The 22,489-nt window shown below is 43.0% G+C and overlaps 1 protein-coding gene across 1 annotated transcript in view; it reads right to left on the reverse strand.

The window, feature by feature from the left end:
* Positions 1-1,924: 1,924 nt before the first annotated feature.
* PSMD1 (proteasome 26S subunit, non-ATPase 1) overlaps positions 1,925-22,489 on the reverse strand; it is a 76,247-nt gene continuing 55,682 nt past the window's right edge. Inside the window, exons 19-25 of the mRNA XM_064457514.1 lie at positions 16,966-17,068; positions 11,537-11,706; positions 9,752-9,844; positions 7,490-7,582; positions 5,005-5,151; positions 2,989-3,143; positions 1,925-2,144 (exon numbers count right to left, since the gene is read on the reverse strand). Coding sequence (XP_064313584.1) covers positions 2,997-3,143; positions 5,005-5,151; positions 7,490-7,582; positions 9,752-9,844; positions 11,537-11,706; positions 16,966-17,068 — 753 coding nt within the window. The 3' untranslated portion in view covers positions 1,925-2,144; positions 2,989-2,996. The remainder of the gene's footprint in view (positions 2,145-2,988; positions 3,144-5,004; positions 5,152-7,489; positions 7,583-9,751; positions 9,845-11,536; positions 11,707-16,965; positions 17,069-22,489) is intronic.

A 22,489-nucleotide genomic window follows, 5' to 3' on the forward strand; every position in this document is an offset into this window, starting at 1 on the left:
TCTGACTGCCCAAGTGTAACTTTACCACGTGGCCCCGAGTAGCAGCTCAGAAATCAGCTCGGGGCTGTTTGAGGTTTTTACATTTGCTTGTTGCAGGAAACATCAGTGCCAAAGGCACTGATGAAGCGGTCTTACAGGCACAAGAAAATCACTTAGCACAAGAACCAAGTCTCCTGGATGGTGCCCCAGGCAGCACATGGCTCGGTGGGAACTGCTCTGTGCATAAAGATTTACACAGCAACACAGAGAACCAACATGTAGCCAGTGCCTGGAATATACTGGCTACCCTGAAACATTTGTTGTAGTATGAAAGGCTTGGCAAAAAGTCCTGTGAATAGAAGCAGACTGTTCACAGCTTGGCCAAGGCATCAATATAGGACTTCAGGTCCTTCTGAGCCAGCTATTCCCAGCATTCCTACTTGGATTCTAGAAATCTCTCAGCAATATCTGGCTGTGCGGCAGGTTGCTGAATGACCTGAAATGATTTTTCTCCTCTGAATGTCCTCCCCTTGGCATGGTATTTTGTAAGACGACACAAGGCGTATTATGTGAAAAACACCACATACCACGCTGGTTGGCATCAGCAGAACACACAGGGTAAGGGATACAGGTACCCATTATTCCAAGGGAAGGGATTCCAGCACCAGAAAGACTCACATAGCGGACATTTGTCCAGCTTCTGTTTCCTGCACCACGATACCAGGTCTCACTTTGAATGACTGTGGGTTTGGGGAAGTGATTCCCTCTTGGTTTCCGGTTTTATTGACAGTAACATTGTCTGCAGCCATTTCAAATCCCATGGCTCTGCTCCATGGGCGAACAGGTCTGGATCATGCTGAGAACTGTGGGCTCTGACCAGCACCCTTACTGAGACAGCATTTCAACTTTAGGGACTTCTGACTGAAGTCTAGGACTCAAAATTGGCTTTCAGTCCTGCACCTCTGCTCTGTACTGCTTAAACCCTGCAGAGAACAAAGGCAGACTATTCTATTGCTATAGTAACATTCACAAAAATAAACCATCTGCTGGAAAAGCTCCCAGCCACTACATGCAAGATTTGTCTTCTGTTATTACCAATGCACACGAGCTTGTGATATGTTCACATGGAGCAAAATATTCCCAACATACACAGAATAAAAACCTCATTCCGTTTAAGTGCTGTTTCAAACGATGGAGCTTCCCCACCATTTGGCTTACAGCTGAGCTGACCAGGGCCAGTCTCTGGCTTGCTGGTGATACACCCTTTGAAGCACTACAGCCCAACAGGTGAAGGGCCGGCTGGGCCGACAGTGAACAGTTGAGCTGCATTCTTTCCTTCTGACTACTGCTCATTCCATACCCCTGACTGTAAAACCCCCCTTGGCTAATGATACACATCAGTGTAACAACTTGCATGTCTGGATTCACCCCATCTAGCCCTGTAATGTATTTCTAGCTGCCTGCTCACATCAGCTATTATGCTCATATTTGGTGAAAGCAGTGAAAGCACACAGAAAAAGGAAGAGATCCTGTGAAACAAAGAGAAACATGCCCCATTTCCCCATCACTAGGACCCAGAGTCCTTCTGTCAGCCCCACACTGTCACACAAATACCAGGATGAGCAAGGGAGAAGATCAGTGCACAGTCAGTACAACAGAGGTAATTTGGAAGCAGACCTCATCTGGACAGCTGCTGGCAAGCAGAGACCTGCCCTCTCTGTAGCATCAGAGCTACGGCTGGGCCAGGCTGGAGTTGGTGACCTTGCTCAGCCTGAGTGAGTGCTAGAGAAAGCAGAGATGTGCACAGGTCCCATCGACTCTAAAGATGAGCAGTTAGTCAAGCTTTGCTGGAGGAAGATGCAAGACTTGGGTTTAGCTTTTAACATTCGGGGTGAGCAGAGAAGGTTGTTAGGCTTTTTTTTTTTTTTCCTTTTAAAGCAGCAAGTTTTCTGTCAAGAGTTTTTAATATATTTATTTGAAAACAAGGATTTGTGAAAGAGTACACTAAATAGCATATATCTGTTCTTCAGCCATAAAACATGGACTATCAGCTTTAGCTCAGCACAGATTGGGGCTGCATGCACTGAACAGCAGATCTTGATAGGAAGGTCTTCATGTCTGTCTTTCTGATATCAAGCATAGTGTCTTCTTTAGAGGACATGATCCTGGAAGAATAGGAGAGAGAAACCAGAAAGCAAATGTATTTAACTAAGGCTTCTTGTGGTTGGCCTCACAGACTCACCCGAGCCTGCCACTGACGCAACATTTACAGTTTTTAGCAAGGAGTTTGTTTTCCTGCCCATCCACCAATTCAAGTGCATAATCTTTCCTCTTGGAGGCACTGGGACATGCCAGCCCATATTTGGAAATAAAGCAACTGGGTTTCTGCCTCTCAGTGAGAAACTTGCACATCAGTTCAGGCACTTAAACCAAGGAACCTGAAAACTGCACCATTCCTTGACTGGAACAGATCTACAAGTATCATTATGTTGGGCTCAGAGAGCACCACAGAGCCCATGACTAGAGCATCTTTAAATTCTGCTAAGAACTGATGGGAAGACAAGACAACCCCAGAAAGCAGAGTGGTAGTAACTGGTCTCTTTCAACCAATCCTGCCATGCTGAGGTCAAGTAGATGACAGCTTTGTTATATAAACCACTTGCCCCTCTGGGACCATCTTTCATGAGCTGATTATTGCCAGCTCAGCTGTTGCCTGTGAGCCCACACACTGCTCTAACTCTGCCCAGCAAGGCTCTACTCAAGAGCAACTAAGCCTACAGGATTAGAGACCAGATCCAGTGCGACTGGGTCAGACCTGATTTAGAAGAGTTGACTTCTCTTTTATTGTTGCCAAACTTTCAAACTGGGACAGAGCACGTTTCTGAATCTGGGGCAGAAGCTGTCAAAGAGCTAAAAGAAGAGTGCTGGGTGCTGGTAATTGCTTCAGCTGATCCAAGGAGGCTTTTCATTTATTGCGATTAATAAAGGTGACTGCACACCACACTGTACCTCAGGTCTTAATCGTCAATGTACTCAAAGGGCTCTGGTGGTTCAGGTTCCTGCTCCTCTTCCTCGATCTTTGGACCATGAGCTGCCACAGGTTCAACCAGCTCCTCCATATCCTCACTGGTGTCCTTCAGAATGATGATGCCTCCGATGGAAAGCTGCAAGACAAGTGCAGTGAGCATTAAAGCTGCTTGCCTCTGCCTCGTGGTGGAGTGTCTGTGACCACAGTGTTTATCCTAGGCCATGTCAGACAGCTCAGCAGGAACGCGTTTCAGAGAGTGAAGCATCTGACACTCACCCAGATCCCTGCTTGATAAGGGAATGGAACAGACGGAGCCTATTCAGGCTACCTTTTGTATTTCCACTAAGTCTCAGTTTGATAGAAAATGGCATCTGGATTCACAGCTTTGCCCCAGTCCCAGTCTGGGGCTTTCCACACGAAAACTAATTGAACTGTAATTGCTTTATAAGGCTCATCTTTTCAGGGCAACAAAGCTTAGTGAAGCCTCTCTGTGTAGCTGCCTCCCAGGAGGCTATCTAAAACAGAGACTAATCTCATCACCAGCTTCCACCAGCTGAGGAATCCTATTAGCAGAACCTCGTAAAAACAAAGGGGAATTAATTACAAAGATCACAACCAAACATCCTGGCAGGCTGAAGCAAATCTGCGCATCTCCAGGACTCAAACACAAGGTGCGAAGAGGCAGCACTGTGTCTCGCCTGGCTGGGATCAGGGCTTTGACCACAGCAGGATTCCAGCCTATAAACAGCATTTCAAAGCAGCCTTTTACTCTGGCATTCCCCAAAGCAGAGCAAAGCTCCAGAACAGCTCTGTTTTGAGAGCCTCCTTGGTTACACACCCTAATCCCAGAAAAAAAAACCCTCTACTGTTCTGTTCTCTTCAAAATCTATTTTTGGGCTGTTAAGGCAGGAAACTGCACTCCCCTCACCAAGGTCTCAGCTTCTTTTGAAACTGAAGCAAATGGCTACATGCATCTGCATATCAGCTGCATGAGTGGACACTTACTGGACCACATAGCAGACCTTCCCAATCCAAATACCAGGGGTTGGGTCACCTCCTCTCTTTAAAGAGTAGAAACTGAAAAATCCTTCCACAGCTATACTAAAGGAGACATTTCAAAATGCACCAAGAATTCCAATGTGCTGATGGAATTCCAGGAAATCCATTGATTAAAAATATGACCATTTTCCTGGGAAAAATATTACTTCTTCTGAACAACATTTTCCCATACAAAATCCAGCAAAAGGGGGAAGTCAAGGGTGTTATTTCTTGAACAAAAATAAAGGCCAGAAGAATTTGACTCAGGAGATTTAGATGTCAGGAGTGAGCTTATTAGCTTTGCAATATATTTGAGCATCTCATAGAAAAGTTAGTTAACCCCTTGGGTTTAATGCTAAAAGATCTTTTTCATTCTCCATCTGATAATCATGTGCTATCTCTTCTCTACGTTAACAGGAGATGAAAGCACTTTTCTAAGATCAGATGTAACTGAATAGGAAATCTGTTTAATGAAAAAAACCCCTCTGTTTAGGTAAACCCCACTGCAGGATAATAAAGCTCCAGCACAAATCCTATTCTATTTCACTGCTTTGACAATGAGCCTGTACAACTTCTCAGCCCACTGTAAAGATGATGGCTCAGTCTTTATGTCCCCAGCAATGTCATTAACACACAGAGTATGTCTGATTGGTTTCCATGTTGCAGCATTTGACATATAGAGAAAAAAAAAAAAAAAAAAAAGCAGCATGAGCATGGTGAAAAAGGTTTGCAGCAGCTCTGGCTTTCCCCCAACTAAGAATGCCTGTGATCATTTGGAGAGAGGGACATTAAAGAGCAAATATGACAACAGTGAAGTTGCAAATCTCTACAACACATTACAGTGATGCACCAGCTGTGAGTGGCATTCTCATGTGCACGAGGAACTTCTGGGTCCTTACACACAAGCCCAGCACTGGGAATGCTCTGTCAAGCACACGGACTAGGAAGGTGACACTTACTGGTTTGAAAGGCTGATATCGACAGCTCTCTGTCATAGTGAGAACTTTGAGCTGAGCAGGCATGACTCTGGCTGGGTTGTCCAGAAGCTGGAAGTTGGGTTCAGGCTCTTTTTTCTTTTCTTTTTCATCCTTCTTTTCAGCCTCATCCTGTGGAAGTGGAGGAGAATGTCAACATTCTTTTAATGGTAGTCTCTAGCCCTTTCACAACTCAGGAGGGTAAGGTACAATCCACTACTCTTAACACAGGCAGCAATTCCAGAGCATGGTGAGAAGCCATCCTCCTGCTGAGGAACAAGCTAACACATATCTATCAGCTGGCATAGGCAATGCCAGTGTGGATATAAGTACTCTCATCATGGCAATGCCTTGCTCTTAACTGCAGGTGAAAATAAATTTAGCAAGAGGTGGCGGTGGAACAGCTTACCTCTGCTTCCCTTTCTAATACTTTGTAAATGCACCACTTTTTGTTCACAACTGAAGATTCTTTAATATCAAAATTAAGCACATGAAAATTGCCAAAAGCTGCCCCTGTATTTTCGCAGCTGTACAGCCGTCACTGACAGTAGCTCAACCAAAATTATTTGACCACAGTGACTCTCTAAGGAATTGCAGTTAAACCCTCCTTTACCAAGGACTCAGCAGCAGAGGCAAGAGCTCAGAAGGAAAAAAACCCACAGCATCCTTTACATGCTTAAGAACACAGATCATGTTTTCCCTCTTGCTTGGGAACAGCTGAGTTGCAAACAAAAAAGACTGCAGAAAAGATGGAAACAACCAATAGGAAATGATCAGGAACACCACCAAATGCATGGCATGTCCTGTAACAGCGACAGGACTTTCTCTGGCACAGTGACTGCTTGTGGCTGTGCAGGTCTCTTGGAAGCTGTGGATTACAAGTCATATTACAAGTGTAACAGAAAAACAGGAAAGCAATTATACCTCTAAAACATTAGGACAAAGGCAAAACACTTGACTCAAACACAGCAGGTGGCAGCAAGCTCCCTTTTTACTATCCTTGTTTTTCTGCTCAATTCAGCCAAGAAAACTTTTCATGCATCCAGAGCATACATGCACACAGACGTGACACGTGAATCCCTTCTAATATATTGCTTCCTCTCAACACCTGTACTTAACTCTAAGTTGTAGCAATTTTAGAAGGAACATGCATCTGTTCAGCATAGTTTGCTCAGTATATAGTGCTGTAAGAATAATTCACAGAAAAGGCAATGTTTGATGACAAGGAAACATCGATAAAGAAGCAAAAAGAAAAAAAAAAGATTCCACCTTGCACACATAAGATGATTCATGTTCTGAGCCAACTGCATAAAGTTCAGTGCCTACAACGTGTGGCTGCATTTGAGTAGGTCTCGGAATGTTATTTTATACATACACCTTTGATCTTATACCACACTCCCTTCATGTACCATTTGTATGTTTCTTTTTAAAATTAAAAAGAATTCTGTGACCACATTGCTTTTCTCACGTAGATATTAAAGTGGAATCAGAAAGGTTTCTACTGAGCTTGTCAGCATAACTAATTTTCAGTTTACAGTTGTTCTTGGCATATTTGCATCTGTTAGCAGAGCACAAAATGAAGGGTCCTTTGTCAGGGTACAAAAAGAATTTTAACTGCCATATGTTTTCCAAATTACAGCAACCACCAAGAATCATTATCCAGCCATTTCTCTAACCCTCAGCTTGCTCCAGGATGACACATTATTCACAGATGATGATGACAAGTCCCAGTGACACATCTATGAGCTGAAAGAAATCATCAGAGGACCAAAGCAATCACCATAACTACTGAGAAGCGTATGGATCCTGTGCTCAAAGCTCAGCTGGTTCTGAGCTGGGTGTGGATAAACATTTGGCATTTTGATAGATGGGCAAAGCACATAAGAGATTGCTGCCAAAAAGGTCAACATTTCAGAATAGGGGGTTAAGCATGTGCAAAACCAGGAAGTTTAAACTCTTCAGTGCTCTCAACTGAATTAGACACCAAGCAACTGCTACAACACTGAGTCCTTTTCAAAAGGTCAGATGTACCAAGGACATAAAATTACTGAGACTTTTTCCACCTTAATAAGAAAAGTACATGGATAAGAGATAAAATTTCCTTGGTATAGAAATAGCAGGCAGTGTAATAATGCACAAAAGTTTCATGCAGTTAAAGGCACACACATTTTTCAAAACGAGCTTCTGCCTTTAAGGAAGTCGGTTACCTGACAGCATTGAGGAAGATTTATTTCTCAGAAATAATGGGTTCATAAACAATACCACCTCTTGCCTTTAACAGTGCACACACATACACAGAATAAAGATGCTAACCAGAATATGCAGCACACTGAAACGTATGTTAATGCCTTGCTCAGACTAACACAGGTGGCAGGGGGGACAGCATTAAGTGGGTGCCAGCTTTCATGACACACCTTCCACATTTATAAGGGGGGGAAGAAGACATTTAAGTTTCAGTGTTCACACCCACCACTTCCATCTTCTCCTCTTCCTTTTTCTCTTTCTCCTTCTCCTTCTCCTTCTTCTTGGCTTTTGCGGTGATGGACAGCACAGCAGTGGAAACCTGGATATGTCAACAGAGGAAGCATTCAGTGTGACTGCAACACTGGATGCCATGATTCAGCTCCCCAGATCGGGGAACAGAGGGAAATCAATGTTAGGACAGTTCTCAGTGCAGGTGTCAGTAAGATCAATTCCACTTCCTACCCACTGCTCTGTGTAAGAGACAAATACACCACCGTCAAAGCAAATAAATGGCACAAGTGGGACAAAAAAATGCCACGAATGCAGACTGGGTCCAGCCACTTATGCAGAAGGAGAGCAAACTCCCTGATTTAGAGATTAAGCATTATTGTCTGGGTCTCTATATGAGAGATTTCTGTATTTATTTTTAACAGCGTAACAAACGGAATTCTTGTTACAGAACAACCCGTTGCCACAGTCTCCAAGGGAAAGGGCTAGGGAAGTGGTTGTGTCCCTGTACTTGGCACTGGTGAGGCCACACCTCAAATACTGTGTTCAGCTTCGGGCCCCTCAGCACAAGAAGAACACAGAGGTGCAGGAGCATGTCCACAGAAGGGCAATGAACCTGGTGAAAGGTCTGGAGAACAAGTCTTATGAGGAGCGGCTGAGGGAGCTGGGGTTGTTTTAGCCTGGAGGAGGCTGAGGGGAGACTGTATCGCTCTCTACAACTACCTGAAAGGAGGTTGTAGTGAGGAAGGTGTTGGTCTCTTCTCCCAAGTTACTAGCAATAGGATGAGAGGCAATGGCCTCAAGCTGTGTCAGGGGAGGTTTAGATTGGCTGTTAGGAGAAATTTCTTCACTGCAAGAGTGGTCAGGCATTGGAACAGGCTGCCCAGAGAGGTGGTGGGGTCACCACCCCTGGAGGTGTTCAAAAAACATGTAGACGTGGCACTTCAGGATATGGTTTAGGAGGCATGGGGGTGTTGGGTTGGTGGTTGGACTTGATGATCCTTGAGGTCTTTTCTAACCTTAATGACTCTATGATTCTATGAAACGTGTATAGATACTCTTTAGAATGACCTAAAGCTGTTCCACTGTCCTAATCAGACAGCTGCATTTCTCATTGATATAAAGAAGTGGATATGCAAAATGCCCATGGAGGATCCCTTAGGAGTCTTTGGCATTCCTGAGCCAGAAAGTACCCAGGAGCAACAACTGAATGCAAGAATTCAGCATGTCTCCCTTCCAGTGAGCCCACCTCTCTATCCACAGTAACTGTCTCTGAAAGGCAGTAACTTTCTGAGCTGGATAGGGAGCAATCGCATTTGCCATGTTGCTGGTGAGGCTTTCTAGGGCTAAATGTAGGCTCTTGTTACATTTTCCTTTTGGCCAGGAAAGTTTAAAAAAGAAAGGATTCGTCCAATTCCCATCCTGTTCCAAAGGTGAGAAAGCAAGCTATGAGCAGTGAGCTTTGCCTTTCATCAGAGTTCATTTCTGGGTTCCTTGGTGGCTCAGAAATCTGTCCTGCCCAGCATTCAATTCTGGTAAAACATTTTACAGTTTTCTCACAATGTCTTTCATCAGGATGACATGCCTGAATGTCTCCACTGCTGCAATTGCTCCCTAAGGGCTGCTCTGCCTCCTGCTGTGGTCTGCTCAACAGCTTTTACCATCTTATGCCAGGAGACAAACTGCTTCTACTGTTGCCCTGCTTGTCATTCCACAGGTCTCATTTCTTCCTTTTCAATACCTATATATTCTCAGTTCCACTTACCTTTCTTCAATCCATGGGCCTGACAGCTATTATTCTAGCATATGGGCCCACTGCCCTGAGCCCAGGTACACTTCTGTCCTTCCACATGTGACTATTTGAAAAGTGTCCCACCTAATATTCTCAATGTTTGTACTGCAGTAGCGTTTCAAAGCCCAAGTCATGAACAAGGACCCGTTTGTGCTTGGTGCTGCACAAAGATGATACACACATACAAATCAGTAGGGCATGGAAAACAGTTTTATTAATTAATGCTTCTGCTTGACCACTGGAGACAAGGGAGGCTCCAGTGACTAAGTACACAGCAGTCCTATGCCATGATCAGCAACAGGCCCAGGCACAGCAGGAAAAAATAGCTAGAATTCTCTTTCAGAGACAACAGTGCCTGCCAATTTTTCTTTCGCTCTTCAGATTCCCCGTTAGTGCCACCAAAGTCAATGTTTATACTAAGAGGGAAAAGGGGTTAGTCATTACAACATAGAAAGCTAACCCAAATACCTTTTCTTTCTCCTTTTCCTTTGGTACTTCAAGAGGTGGTGGGTAGGCAAATGTGGACGGCTTACAGTTGGACTTATACTGGACTTTTGGCATCTAAGACAAACAGTTATAAACATTGTTAGAGACAAGAAAAGCAGGGGGGAAAAAATCCACAGCAGAATAATTACTTTAGCTTCATTTTCCTTCCAGCAGAGACAAACCCAGATCCTCTGAAGAATACAAGCTTCCCCTTCTCCCCTTCCGGAAGCTGAGAAACTGTTATCAGTGGCAACAGTTCAACTAGAACAATGTTATTTAATTATTCAATAATTCGACTCTGGCAAGTGCTCCTAGCCTTCTCCATACACTCCACACTATTCACACCATACTTTGTTTTCATTGTTTCAAAGCTTTTGTGGTTTTGATGTTGTTGCTGTGCCTGCTCGTATTAACATAAAATTGGTTTAAGATCTAAGTGAAGATCTGCTCTGCCAATGCACAGGGGGCAAAGCAAGCACTGCCTGACATTCACCTCTTGCAAAAGGACAGTACATTTTGCGGGTAGGTTACCAATGTCAATCTCTTACTTTCAGGTACTTAAGCAAGGGCAGAAAGCATCTTTTGCCACCCAATCCAAATTCTTAAACTGAATTAATTTCTGCAGTATCTCAGCTCTCTTCCTTTAGGACACATGACAGAGCAACAGCAGAACAGGGGCTGCTCTGAGGAAGCAAGGTGGGTGTGGTGCAGTGCATAACATACATCCAGCCTGTAACCGGCTTTAGTATGCATGCCAATTTACACAACATAACCTCACCTACAGCTGTTTGGGCTCTCTGGAAACTCTCAGGGATGGGGAGAGGGAGTCAAGATGGCAGTACAGCCAAGCAGACAAAAAGGTGTTGAGCCGATCATTGCCGGGCAGGGGTGGTGGTGCAGAGACAAGCAGTGATGCAACCCTTGTGAAGTATTTGGCGGGGCGGGGGCAGGGAAGGCATTTTCATGCAAACCTCTCTCTTCAAACAGAGTGAAAATTTTGAGCTGTGTATAGACTGACTCTATGCTCAGCCCAAGACAGGTGGAGAAGAGCAACCTAGAGCCATAAAGTTTTGGTCCAGTGGCTGCAATCCAGCAAGCTGGCTCAGTCCCACAGAGGGACTCTGAGAGCAGCCCAGCTCTATGCATGCTATCTGCATTGCAGAATAAGCCTGCAGCAGTGATGGGATGGGGCTGCACATGCCTGCCCTGCCATATTCAAAAGCTTTTTTGTGGAAGTTACTAGCTCAGTTCATCAGCACAGGAGACCCAGCACGGTACACAGCTTGCAGGGGCCATATCAAAGCTGATCGGCTGGAAGGAGAGATGAATAAGAAAAGTGCAGTACCCATGACTTGCTGCTCCCCAAGGAATCCAAACAAATCCTTTTTTCATACTGCTAGCTTTCCTAGGGGAGAATATCACATAATTTATATGGGAGGGCAGGGGGACAACACACTTTTTTTTATAACGTTGACCTTCTGGAATGATAATGGGGTGGTCTCTGCCCACATATACTAACTAGAGTTCCTTTCTTTGTAAGCTACTTTAAAGTAAAGTCTGCCCTCTACATTTTTCTTGTTCCTATTCCCACCACCAGTTCTGCAATTTAAGCCTGCTTTTCAGAATTCTTCCAGTTAGTGCCTCTTCTAGCACAAACATGCTGGAGTCCTGCAAAGAAAGCCAACAAATCCAATCACACCCCTCCCAGACCACACAAGTCTTCCAAGCAGGTATCAGCACCTCTTCTCCTCTCTGTTCACTACGTACCTTAAGATCCTTGTTAAGGCCAATGACACAGGTTGGGGTGAAAGCCAGCGACAAGAAGTGTGACAAGGGGAACCAGAACCAGAACTGGGTGAAGACCAGAACCCCCACCACAGAAGGCATGTGAGTATGTCCTGTCCTCGACTGCAGCGAAATCGTTACGTTATGGCCCCCTGTACAGAATCATAAATGAAGTAAGTTAGTTAATGCATTCCTGGGTACTTCACAAAGACATCTGAGCGATGCATCTCTAAAACAGCTGCTGCGAAGGGGGCTACACAGCGCTAGCCAGGCCACAATGCTGTCAGCTTTCTCCTGTGGAACACACCTCCCTCTTTCACTGTGATCTCAGCTTACACAGCAAAATAGATGGGCAGCATAACAACCAAACTGCTCTATCGGCTAGATATTACCCAAACACGATCAATGAATACAGCCCTTCCACGCTCATTTTGCCAGGACATGGGTTAAACAAAACTACAGTTCAGAAGGCAGGGAGAAGGGAGAAAAAAGCAAACTTTCTCCATAAGCAGGTTTAAAACGCAGCATATAGATGGTCCACAAGACAGGACTCAAGGAAAACACTGCATATAAAGCAGTGCACACAGAAACTTTTCTTTCTGCGGCTGCCTCCCTGAACTGTCAGTTATTCAGAAGAAATATGCCTAGGTTTTTATCCTACACCATCTCAGTAGAAAAAATGTAAACAGCAGCAACTTCAGAAGTTGCTTCTAGAGGTTATCAATCTAAGCAGCAAAGAGACAAGCTCCTGCAATCTTTGCAGCAAAATTACATCTCTGCCAGACAACTAGGTCTTAGCTTTGTGCTTGCAAAGCAGAGACCAAAACAACTCTCTGTGTTGATGTAATGCAGAAATGTCCAGCTAGAAACCAAATTGACAAATTGGGCTTGCAGACAGAGTGAGAAAGTGTTAATCTGATCTTCAGTCTTATGATGAACACAGTGAACTGAGCTGAAGAGGGCACCAGGCAAGTCCATTACTGCTGACAAGACCAGGCACAGGGTGGTTAATTTAAATAAAAATGCCCACTCATTCCAAACTCAGGGTGATTTATAGCTGAAAACCCCGAACTGCAGTAGCATTCCCCTGCCTCACACAGCCACCTTGATAGAGCCAGGCAGCAATGGAGCTCTCTGAGTTTTAAAGACAAGCAAAACTGATTTTTCCTGCCAAAACTAATGAAAGCCCTGAATGAAGCAGTAATCTCATCTTAGGTATGTCAGTGTTAGTCCCAGAAGACACAGTGGAAGATGGAGGATTTTGATGCCCTCCTGTAGGATATTTTGTGTACATACTATCTCCTTGCTTTTCCCTTTCTGGTAGCAATAGATCTCCTGCTGTTTGACTAGAGAACTCCCTCCAGCTGCCTCTTTGAAGAAAGGCAATGATACAGTCTCATCTGTTACTACTGCTAGGTTTGCTCTGCTTCTCATTATTTTCTCCGATACCATTCTCTCGCCCTTATACCTGAAGTTGCCACAGCATTAAGGAGGGACTGCCTAAGGCCTTGTGCTATCCTTAAATACGTCAAACATTGCACACTCAAACTTCTGGTCTTCTCCCCCATCTCTGTTTTGAATTTTTCTTCACTGCATCACTGCAAAAGTGCCAGGTCGGTAATCTGCAGATATTCTGGATCAAGCAGCCCAGTGACTGTTGCACAAGCAGCTTAACCAGACTTTATCAAACTTATGGACTTCAATTTTCAGAATTTATTTGAACCTTTAGAATTATATTATCCAATCTCTGGAATTTCCTGGATGAGTAACAGATTTCATACTGAAAAGATGCTGTCATGCAACTTCTTTCTGTTTTACACCCACACGCAGCCCACCCTCACTCCAAGGCTTTTGCAGGGAGCAGGAAAGGTGGGGAGACATGATATTGCACAACTGTGCTTTATCTTCATGATTAAGTAGCAGCCCTGACAGCCTGGAAGGGAATACATTCCAGATCTTTGGCTGGATGGATGAAAGCTGCGACATGAAGCCTGGGAAAAAAAAAAAAAACAAAAACAAAAAACAAAACACCACAGAAAAGATTTTCAGGGCTCCTTGGGTAGTACTGTAAGGTCCATCTCCCAGAATTCATACTGCCACTGTGGCAAGGTTTGCTAGAATTAAAGCAGCTGTTCTAAAGGCTATGAGAATTTGCTGGCTCAAGTTTAGATCAGTTACTAGAGCAGGAGTGCATAAGCAGACACCAATGATTTATACACTCTGATGAACTCACTCTTTACATAGTCATGGTGGCACTTGGTAATGTTCTGGCAGTGGAGGCCAGGACAACGTCAGCACAATAATCATTAATTTCCAAGTTGCACAAAGCATCTTAATCTAGTTTCCAAGCTTGGCCTAGGCAGCATCCCGTTTTCAAACAGTATCACGTTGTTTCTTTCTCTGTCAGCAAAGACTTAGAATCCGCTTCATCTATGTAGTGAACGAAGACAACCTGAACTGTAGCAGCAGCACAGAAAAGTCAAAATTTCACAGGATGAGCTATCAAAACCCAGGAAAAGTTGATTTCAGCATGTGCCAGCAGTCTGATTCACATGGGCAATGAAACACAAGGTAGCTCTAATCTAATGGACAAAAACATTAACACAGGGTAGTGGCTTTTTTCCTAACTACCAGAAAGTTAGGTCTAACTTTTCATGATGAGCTCACGAACAGAGGGACAGACAGGAGAAAGGAGGGACACAGTAGCACCAAACTCAACACGTGGGAGGGCAGACCTTATGCAAAGTTTATTTTTTTACTGAAGTCTTTAACATCCAAAATATAACACATCATGCAAGATGAAGATGTGTTTGGAGAGACAGCAATGAGGAGATAGGCAACTCTTTCCTCTGTAAGTTGGATGACACTTTTTCACTCATTACAAATACCTCCAAACTGTGGAGAATCCAGTACATTCACCACCAGGCCGCCAGCAGCTTCTTTGGCTTCAGCCTGCACTGCCCAGTGCTACACTCTGTCCCCAACCCATTGCACTGCTGACCCCACCCAAACCTTTCCTAAATATAGAGAAAAGGATTTTCCAGATATACTACGTACATATTTGTGTAGTGACTGCTGCTCCTCCTTTTTTCTCACTGATTGAGAAATGTGGCATTAAGAACCAGAGTCCAGAGGGCAAAATAGTTTTCAAGCAGGTAAAATGCTGACATCTAATTAGATCAGTATATCCCTTCGGTAGCTCACATTTACAAATACATACCCCAGAAAATAAAGCATATTGGTTTTGCAAAGAACAGAAAGGGAATCATTGGCCTGGAATAAGAAAGCATGTTTGTACATAAAGGGGAGCATTATAAAAGTTCAGAGGTTTTAGGGCAAAAAAAAATCCTTAAGTTTAAATTTGTGTCTACATTTTTCTTATTTTATTAAAGAAGCAAAAAATGTAGCTGCTAACAATTAGACAATGACCAAATTCTTAATTTCCACTTCAGCGCTCCCAAGGTACCCTGCTCCTTCCATGGAACACCAGTCTAATGACTGTGTCATTGTCACAGCAAAAACCCCACCTTTGGTGCATCATTTCCCAGCCGCGCACTGGAAATCTTGCACTTTTAATCAAAGCCTGTCATTGGAAGAGAATTATACTTTTCTCCTTCCCCCCAAAAAAACCAAAAACCCCACCAAAAACCTACCAACCAAAACACACCAACAAAGAAACCCAAACTCAACTGTGGCAGATGACACAAAGAACCTTTTCTTCCTGGTAGTGATAATTAAATTCTATAGCTCATTGTTTCAGATAAGCACTTGCAGTTGTATGGGAGAGATAAAAATAATTTATTCTTTTAAGAGGCCCTAATGAAAGTGGCAATAGGTTAAGGAAGGGTAGTTCACAGCCTTTCCCCATGCCACTCAGCAAGAAATAAAGAGGTTAAAGTTGGCACAAATTCACATGTAGTTTATTAAAATTGGATGCTTCTGGTTTCCAAGTAATTATAAAATACATGAGTGACATAGGAAGCAAATAAGTTTTTAGCTGCATTTTTATGATTTAATCTCAAAGGTCAGAATTTGAAGCAGGCCTGTACTGCTGAGAGAAAAATCTAAGCCAGCTGGGCTCTGGTTTCCCAGCAACCCAGTATGAGTAAGGGAATGACCAAAACTATTCTAACAGTCTTGTGCCAAGAATGTTGCTCAGTCTGAGCTCCAGGAGGGGTAACTGGGAAGCAAGACAGATAAGGAAGGTGGTTCCTGCTGCTTTCTTCTCCAAGTAGGCCTAGTCATAGAACACAGAGCAGCCTGACTGCCACACGCCCACCAGGAATAGAGCTTTTTAAGCTTGTTTTTTAAGCTGCAGATAGGTGTAGGCAGCCCTAAGTTTTTCTCCCCCCGCCACATGGCTTGGAGATGTAGTAATTTCATACAAACACTGTGTAACCACAGTGCATGGTGCTGTGCTTAATTAAGCCACACCACAGAGACAAATACATGAGACTCCTCTGCTTATGTGACTTCAGGAGTAACCTTGATCTCAGAAGTACAGGGAAAACCAGCTTGTTTCTACCTACCGCCAGGAATAAGGAGGTGCATGGCAAGAAAAGGCCACAGCACATGAGACCAGATGGGAGAAACTGTCTAGAAACTTGGAAAGGGGGTGCTATTGACACCACACAGCACTGTACAAGTCTTAACTCCAGCAGAAGAAAAAATTCAAAACAAAACATTGCCTGTCCTCTTTGCTTACAGAAGCCTTCCTTAATAGGCCCTACAATTCAGCCCTTATTAAATGCTAATGTTTTTAGAGAATCCTATCCTTGGATCAACGTTTAATCATTAACATTCATGAAATGCTAGTTTGTCCGCTAGAAAAAGGTAGTTGTCTTGAAACTAACCGGGTCTTCCGAAGTAACACTGATGAGGTTAACTATGCTTCCCTCTTTGTGCAATACCTCTCTTAAGAATCAGGAAAGAGGCAAAACCTAGTTTTTAAAAATATATGTAATTTTTTTTTTTTTCAAAATGGTTATGTCAAGTTTTAAAAGAAAAAGTGAATTATGAGGCCTGGATACCACAAGGTTTCCAAATTTCTGGATTAGGTGCTTACTTGGAAAATAAAGCAGCAACCCATCATGCTATAAAACAAAATTCAGGGTGACAAAACAGACTTGGAGAAAAAAAAGTTATATTTGTCCAGGCTTCTGGACACAAATTCTGCCCCAGTGACTGCGCTGAGTCTCTCCTAACAGAAGTATGCTGACACAAGCCGAAACTACAAAACAGGGTTTATTTCTTTAATTAGCTGAAATGACTTGAAATTTGAGATTTCTTGATACTATTACACAACAGGCATAATCCCAGCACCTTGTCTCCCAAATGACATTTGCTATTACAGCTATTGTAGCCAAACAAGTTTAAGAAATTTTGACTGCATTAAATGTTTGGGGAATTACCTGCATCCAAAACGCCTTGTGCCAGGATTGCTCCAAACTTTGCCATAACATCATCATGCTTATCATTGATCACTTTGGAATAGAGTTGTCTGAACTGGCTGACCTGGATTTAAAAAAAAAAAAAAAAAAAAAGAAAAAAAAAAGAGAGAGATTATAAAACTGAACGCATGAGTCAAATATTCTGTCTTTAATGGAAACACCCCAGATTTCTGCATCCTAAGACAACATTTGTCTCTTCAACCAGCTTCACTGGTGTTACAAGTCATCCCACTAATAATTAATTGCAGAGGTTTTCCCCACTATATGGAGATACCCATATAGCAATTTTAAAATAGTCATGATGGACATGCGTTTCCAAACCATATTTTGCCAGCCTTACAGGAATAGCCTGAGAATCTCTGGAGTACCACTGGAATAAAAGACTAACTGATGAGTTTATAGCAAGAACTACTCTATATTCTTAGGTGCATGATGCTGCACTTTATTACATTTCCTCCAATTCCTACTGCTGAAAACCTCAAACCTATTCCATTTTTCCTGTACAGTATTTCTGCTGTATTGATAATGCCCCTATGGTGCATAATCAGCAAATTTTGCTACTGTACTCCTACCTTTTAGGTGAAAAATTATTAATAAAAATATTCAATAAAGTAACAATTTATGCCATGGTACATTGACCACAATATCTTAAGCACACATTAGTAAGGGAAATCACTAAACCTTTCCTTTTATTATCATCGCTTTGAACAGTTTCATCTTTCGCTAGTTCACTAAGTGTTAAAGAGACAACCATATCACATCCAGCAATATCTAAGGCTTTATCACATATTAATAACTTATATCTTTTAATATATACAGTGGAGCAACAGTATAGCCCAAGTAATTTTTATAGCTGAAAAAGCAGACCAGGAAATCCCAATCTGCAACCCAGTCAAAACATGGGAAGCTGCATCCCATCCACAGCATGTCTGGAAGAATTTTTTTATACCACTTCCCTAAATTAATTTTAATCCAGATAACCATGTGACATTTCGTTTTAATTTTTTCTTTTTTCATACTAAGCCTTCACTTGACATGCTGAAAAGCAAATGAGGCCTTTTCAAAAAGGCTCCTTCCAAGACATCTTGAACAAGCTTTTCCCCACTACTGGTCCACTTTGTTGCTGGTATTCCAAGTCCTCTTCCTACATCTGCAGCCACAGATGAGAGGACAAACTTCTGGCGTAAGGCAGTAAGGCCAGACACAGCCACCAGAGACATACAGCAGTACCTAGTACTGCAAATGCAGTTAAAGTTCCCAAGTATAAAACCCTAATACCAGACAACCCCCTAGCCACTTCTCACAGCCAAAGAGCATGTGCCTCTCCGGGGACACCAGTGACATTAGCTCAGTGGCAAGTGTCTGAAGAAAGGTGCTACCTTTCAGCTGTGAAACACACTTAGTTTGTGCTATAAGCAAAGAAGCCAAGCTTCAACACCACCATTAGGAACATACTCTTGCACAGCCTCTGATGCTCCCAGTGCCTAACTGTACCAATGAAGGAGACTTAAACATTGATTATGACACTCAGGAGGGTCCTTCTGTCAGACAACAGCACGCAGCGAACAGCCAGTACCCCACCCATGCAGGACACTGCAAGCTCCAGAGCTGTGCTAAGTGTGGGCAGCACTGAGCACCAGGAGCAGCCTTCAGGCATCACTGCTGGCACATGTGGCCCATCTTGGGGTGCACTGGGGAATCTCAAAGTGCTTACAGAAAGAGTTTTTGCACCTGGGAAAAAACAACAATTCATACAACTGAGTCAGTGACATGAGAACTGTCCTGGGAATAACATTTTCTTAAACTGGGATTCATCAAGGTGTTAAAAAAAAGAAAAAAAAAAGAAAAAAGATCAAAACAGAACTAAGAGCTGACTGAGGGGATAAACTAAACCGTAGGGTTTCTCAGCAAAGCATGAGATCAGGTTCCCTAGTAAAAGCACATCAGAGCCATGAGGTCATCCTGCAGCCGAGGTAACACTAGCAATAAATTTCACCACATTTCACGTGTGAATTTTTGACCAGAGCATTAAGAAGTTCAGACTCTACCTTTTAGAGTTTATGTCCAATGTGTGGGATGGGAAAGAGAGTTTGCCTCTTTAACCCATGAGCATTATACCCAAGAGCCGCAATGCTGCTTGGCAGCCCTACATAGTGAACACTTCAGATTAAGACTGCATGTTTTCTGCAAAATAGTCCTCAATGCGTGTTAACTCATCACACTGTTTAACACACAGGTGTCCTAAAGGAACAGACACTATCTGGTTGATACCTTTCCTGACATTGCTCTTTCAGCCATTAACCCAGCCGTACTACTTGACACCTCAACTCCTTCAGCACCGATAGCATCTAAGCTGATGAGATTTAAACCAGTCTGCGACAGGGAAGACACTGACATTTATACGAGTAAATCATGACCTGCTAAACAAAGTTACTTTGTTTCACACAAATGGACAGTCTCACAACTGTGAGGCACCAGAGGAACCAGCCACTTTTAAACAGGAGCAGTGAAGCTGAACAAAACAACGCTTCTCTGGTAAAGCGGGAGGCATTTATAAAAACTGACAGCTATTTCCATTTTTCCATCTAAGTCAGTCCAGCAATTTGTGTGCTAATATTTATTCTCTATTCATGAACTCCCCTTTGCATGAAAAAGCTTTTTGTTACTAGTGCTTGTCCCCGAAAGGAGGTAACTTAAATTTCCTTGCATTTTTTAAAGCTAAGAAAAAGGAGCAACGTACATTTTGAGGGCAGCCACACAGACAGATGTGTAGCAGGGAGATATTGCACACACAATACAGGGTTTATTCTGGATATACTGACAAAAATCTGCTCTGGCTTCATACCATATATGTGTTTTCAGACTCTTCTTTTATTTATAAAAACTTACACTTAGGTTTACACACTTAATAGAAATAGTTTGTTTCTTACACCTGACCTCTTGTATACTGGAAAAATATCTTAGTTTGCATTTACAACCTGGAACGGGCCCTCGTGCAGTATTAAGGGCAACCACATGCAGACTAGTTGAACCAAAGCCTTCAGATATTATTTGGGACTGAGACAGAGAAGCAACATGTAAAACTCTTGTTCTGGTTGAGCTGAGCAGTAGAATTTCACTGGTTTTGTTTAGAGCACATCATTCCAGTGACTCTGGGCTCAGCTTCTGGGTTTGGAATATTTATAAAAACAGAGCAATGTTACAAAGCTCATTCAGCGAACTGTAATCTGGAATTTACACCATAATCAAATCTTCAGGGAACGAAACGCTGGGTGAAGTGAAAAGACATTCAGCAGAACTGCTAATGTTCATGCTGGCATCTGAAGTCTGACGGAGCAGCACCTCGGAACAGAGGGCACAAACGCCTCGCTTGGGCAAAGCGAGGCAGGGGAAGTCATCCACCTCACCTGGTCATGGCACACTGCTCCTGTGAGCACCCTTCCCCTAATATGCCTTCCGCAGCTCCTACTCACACGCACATTAGTTCAGAGCAGATGAACAAAACAGCTGGGCAACAAGCCCACCAGGAACCCACCAGCTGTGGCACCAGGACGCTGTGGCCAGGCAGTGAGCTAACTGGGACACTGACAACTGCAAGGGACCAAAACCTGGCTGCTAAACCTGAGCAGATCAATTGCCACTTCTCCAGGTGACACAGACATGTTACAGCAGGGAATCAGCTGAGAGCAGGTGTTCAATGAACAAATGCCAAATAGCTACAATGAGAAATAGTCCTTAAACCCTCTACTTATAAAAATACAAAATATCTAGTGCCACACCAAGGGCATTCTGCTTTCAGATAAATTCTGCATACCTGTGCATCATGAGCGATGGACCACTGCCAACCCTGGAAAAGGTACTGAGCAAGCGTGCCCTTTCCAAAGCTTTATTTTAACATCAGCGGAAGCAAAGGTGTCCTACAAAAGGGTGGGAGACTACCCCTCCTGGCCTTAAGGACCAGAGAAACCCAGATGGAAGGACTGCCTCAACACTCGAATGTGCGGTAGGCCTACATGCTTATTCAGGCTGTCCTATAAAGCAAATGCTTCACAGGAATGGGATTTTTGACCGGATCAGGTCCCAGTTGAAAACCTTCCTTGCTGTTGGGGAAAGCCTGCTTTGGCAGCTCCAGCTGTAGCATTTCAGGAAGGTATCGTCCTCACATGGAGCCATTGCTCCATCACTTTAGAGAAAGCAAGTGCAGTACAGACAAAAGCTCAGTTCTGCCTTTGCAGTTGGGACACTGAACTCCTACAGAATGGAGCAAGATGTCAACAGACAGTAATTTCTTAAGCTGTTGATACAAAATCTGCCAGCTTGTCTAGTAAACCCCTTTAGTCTGGTACTATTTTTCCTTCAAACCACAGCAGCAAGCACATCCCAAACTACTGGATAGGTTTATTTAATATGCTGTGTAACCCACAAGCTCTGTTTCTCCCTTGAAATCTTCAAGCACTTTAAAAATTTTATAGCATTTGGAAATGCTATCAAGAAATTTATTTTGGGAACTTCCAGGACGAACACTAAAACGTAGGCAGTGACTCATTTCATCTTTACTAGCAATACACCCCCCACCCCCACCCATTCTGATAATTAGCGCTGGCCAAAACAACATGCTGCTGATTTCAAATGAGGCCAAATGCGCAACCTTGGAAACACTGAGGAAACAACACAGCCTTTAAGAGATGAGAATGATACAGCACCATTTCCTACCACAAACCCATGGGGCTGTCATTTATCAGGTTGTTTACCACTTCTCTCTCCACCAGTCAACACTCATGCACATGATGCCCATTAGATTGTTAAGAATAAGATAGTTAACTAAGGGAAACAGTGGCAGGTAACATGTATGATGCTTTTTGCAAATGCAAGTTCTTAAGAATAAGAGTATTTAGGAATCTGTTTTGCATAAAATGGGTTTTAAACTGTTTGCATGTTCTATCTTCTTCAAAAGTTTAAGTTAATCTGCATACGCTTGCTCTCTTGAAAGAGCATGGAGTATGCAGAAGCATCTAACGGTAACAGGCTTATATGAAGGAATGTGAAGGTGCTACTAGAATATAGCAAAAATTGTTCTTGCATCCTTGCAAGACCTAGCATTTCATCTAAATGGGGGAAAAAGAGAGCAAACCGGTCCTGTTTTCTTCACAGCATCTTAAAGATAATAGGTGAAGATGATCGAAGGAGGATGGAGGAATGGCCTTGACCTTGCTTATTATCTTTTCATTTTGCCAAGATGACTATCCTAACACAAAACTAGGAAAAAGTAAAATCAATTCAAGATGTTAGACATGTTGTGTGTCTCCAGAATTGCTGTCTTAATTGCCCTGCAGGTCACGAATACATAATTAAGTTGTCATTGATTTCTGTTACAACTATCTCACTACATCTCTAATTTAGGATTCCATTTCACAAAATACACTTCTTGTTCTATATTCTGTACTAATATGGTTCTTAAATGTATCAACAGAGGTCAGGAAAAATC

Source organism: Phalacrocorax carbo, chromosome 7, assembly GCF_963921805.1.
Source record: "Phalacrocorax carbo chromosome 7, bPhaCar2.1, whole genome shotgun sequence".
NCBI classification, from domain to species: domain Eukaryota; kingdom Metazoa; phylum Chordata; class Aves; order Suliformes; family Phalacrocoracidae; genus Phalacrocorax; species Phalacrocorax carbo.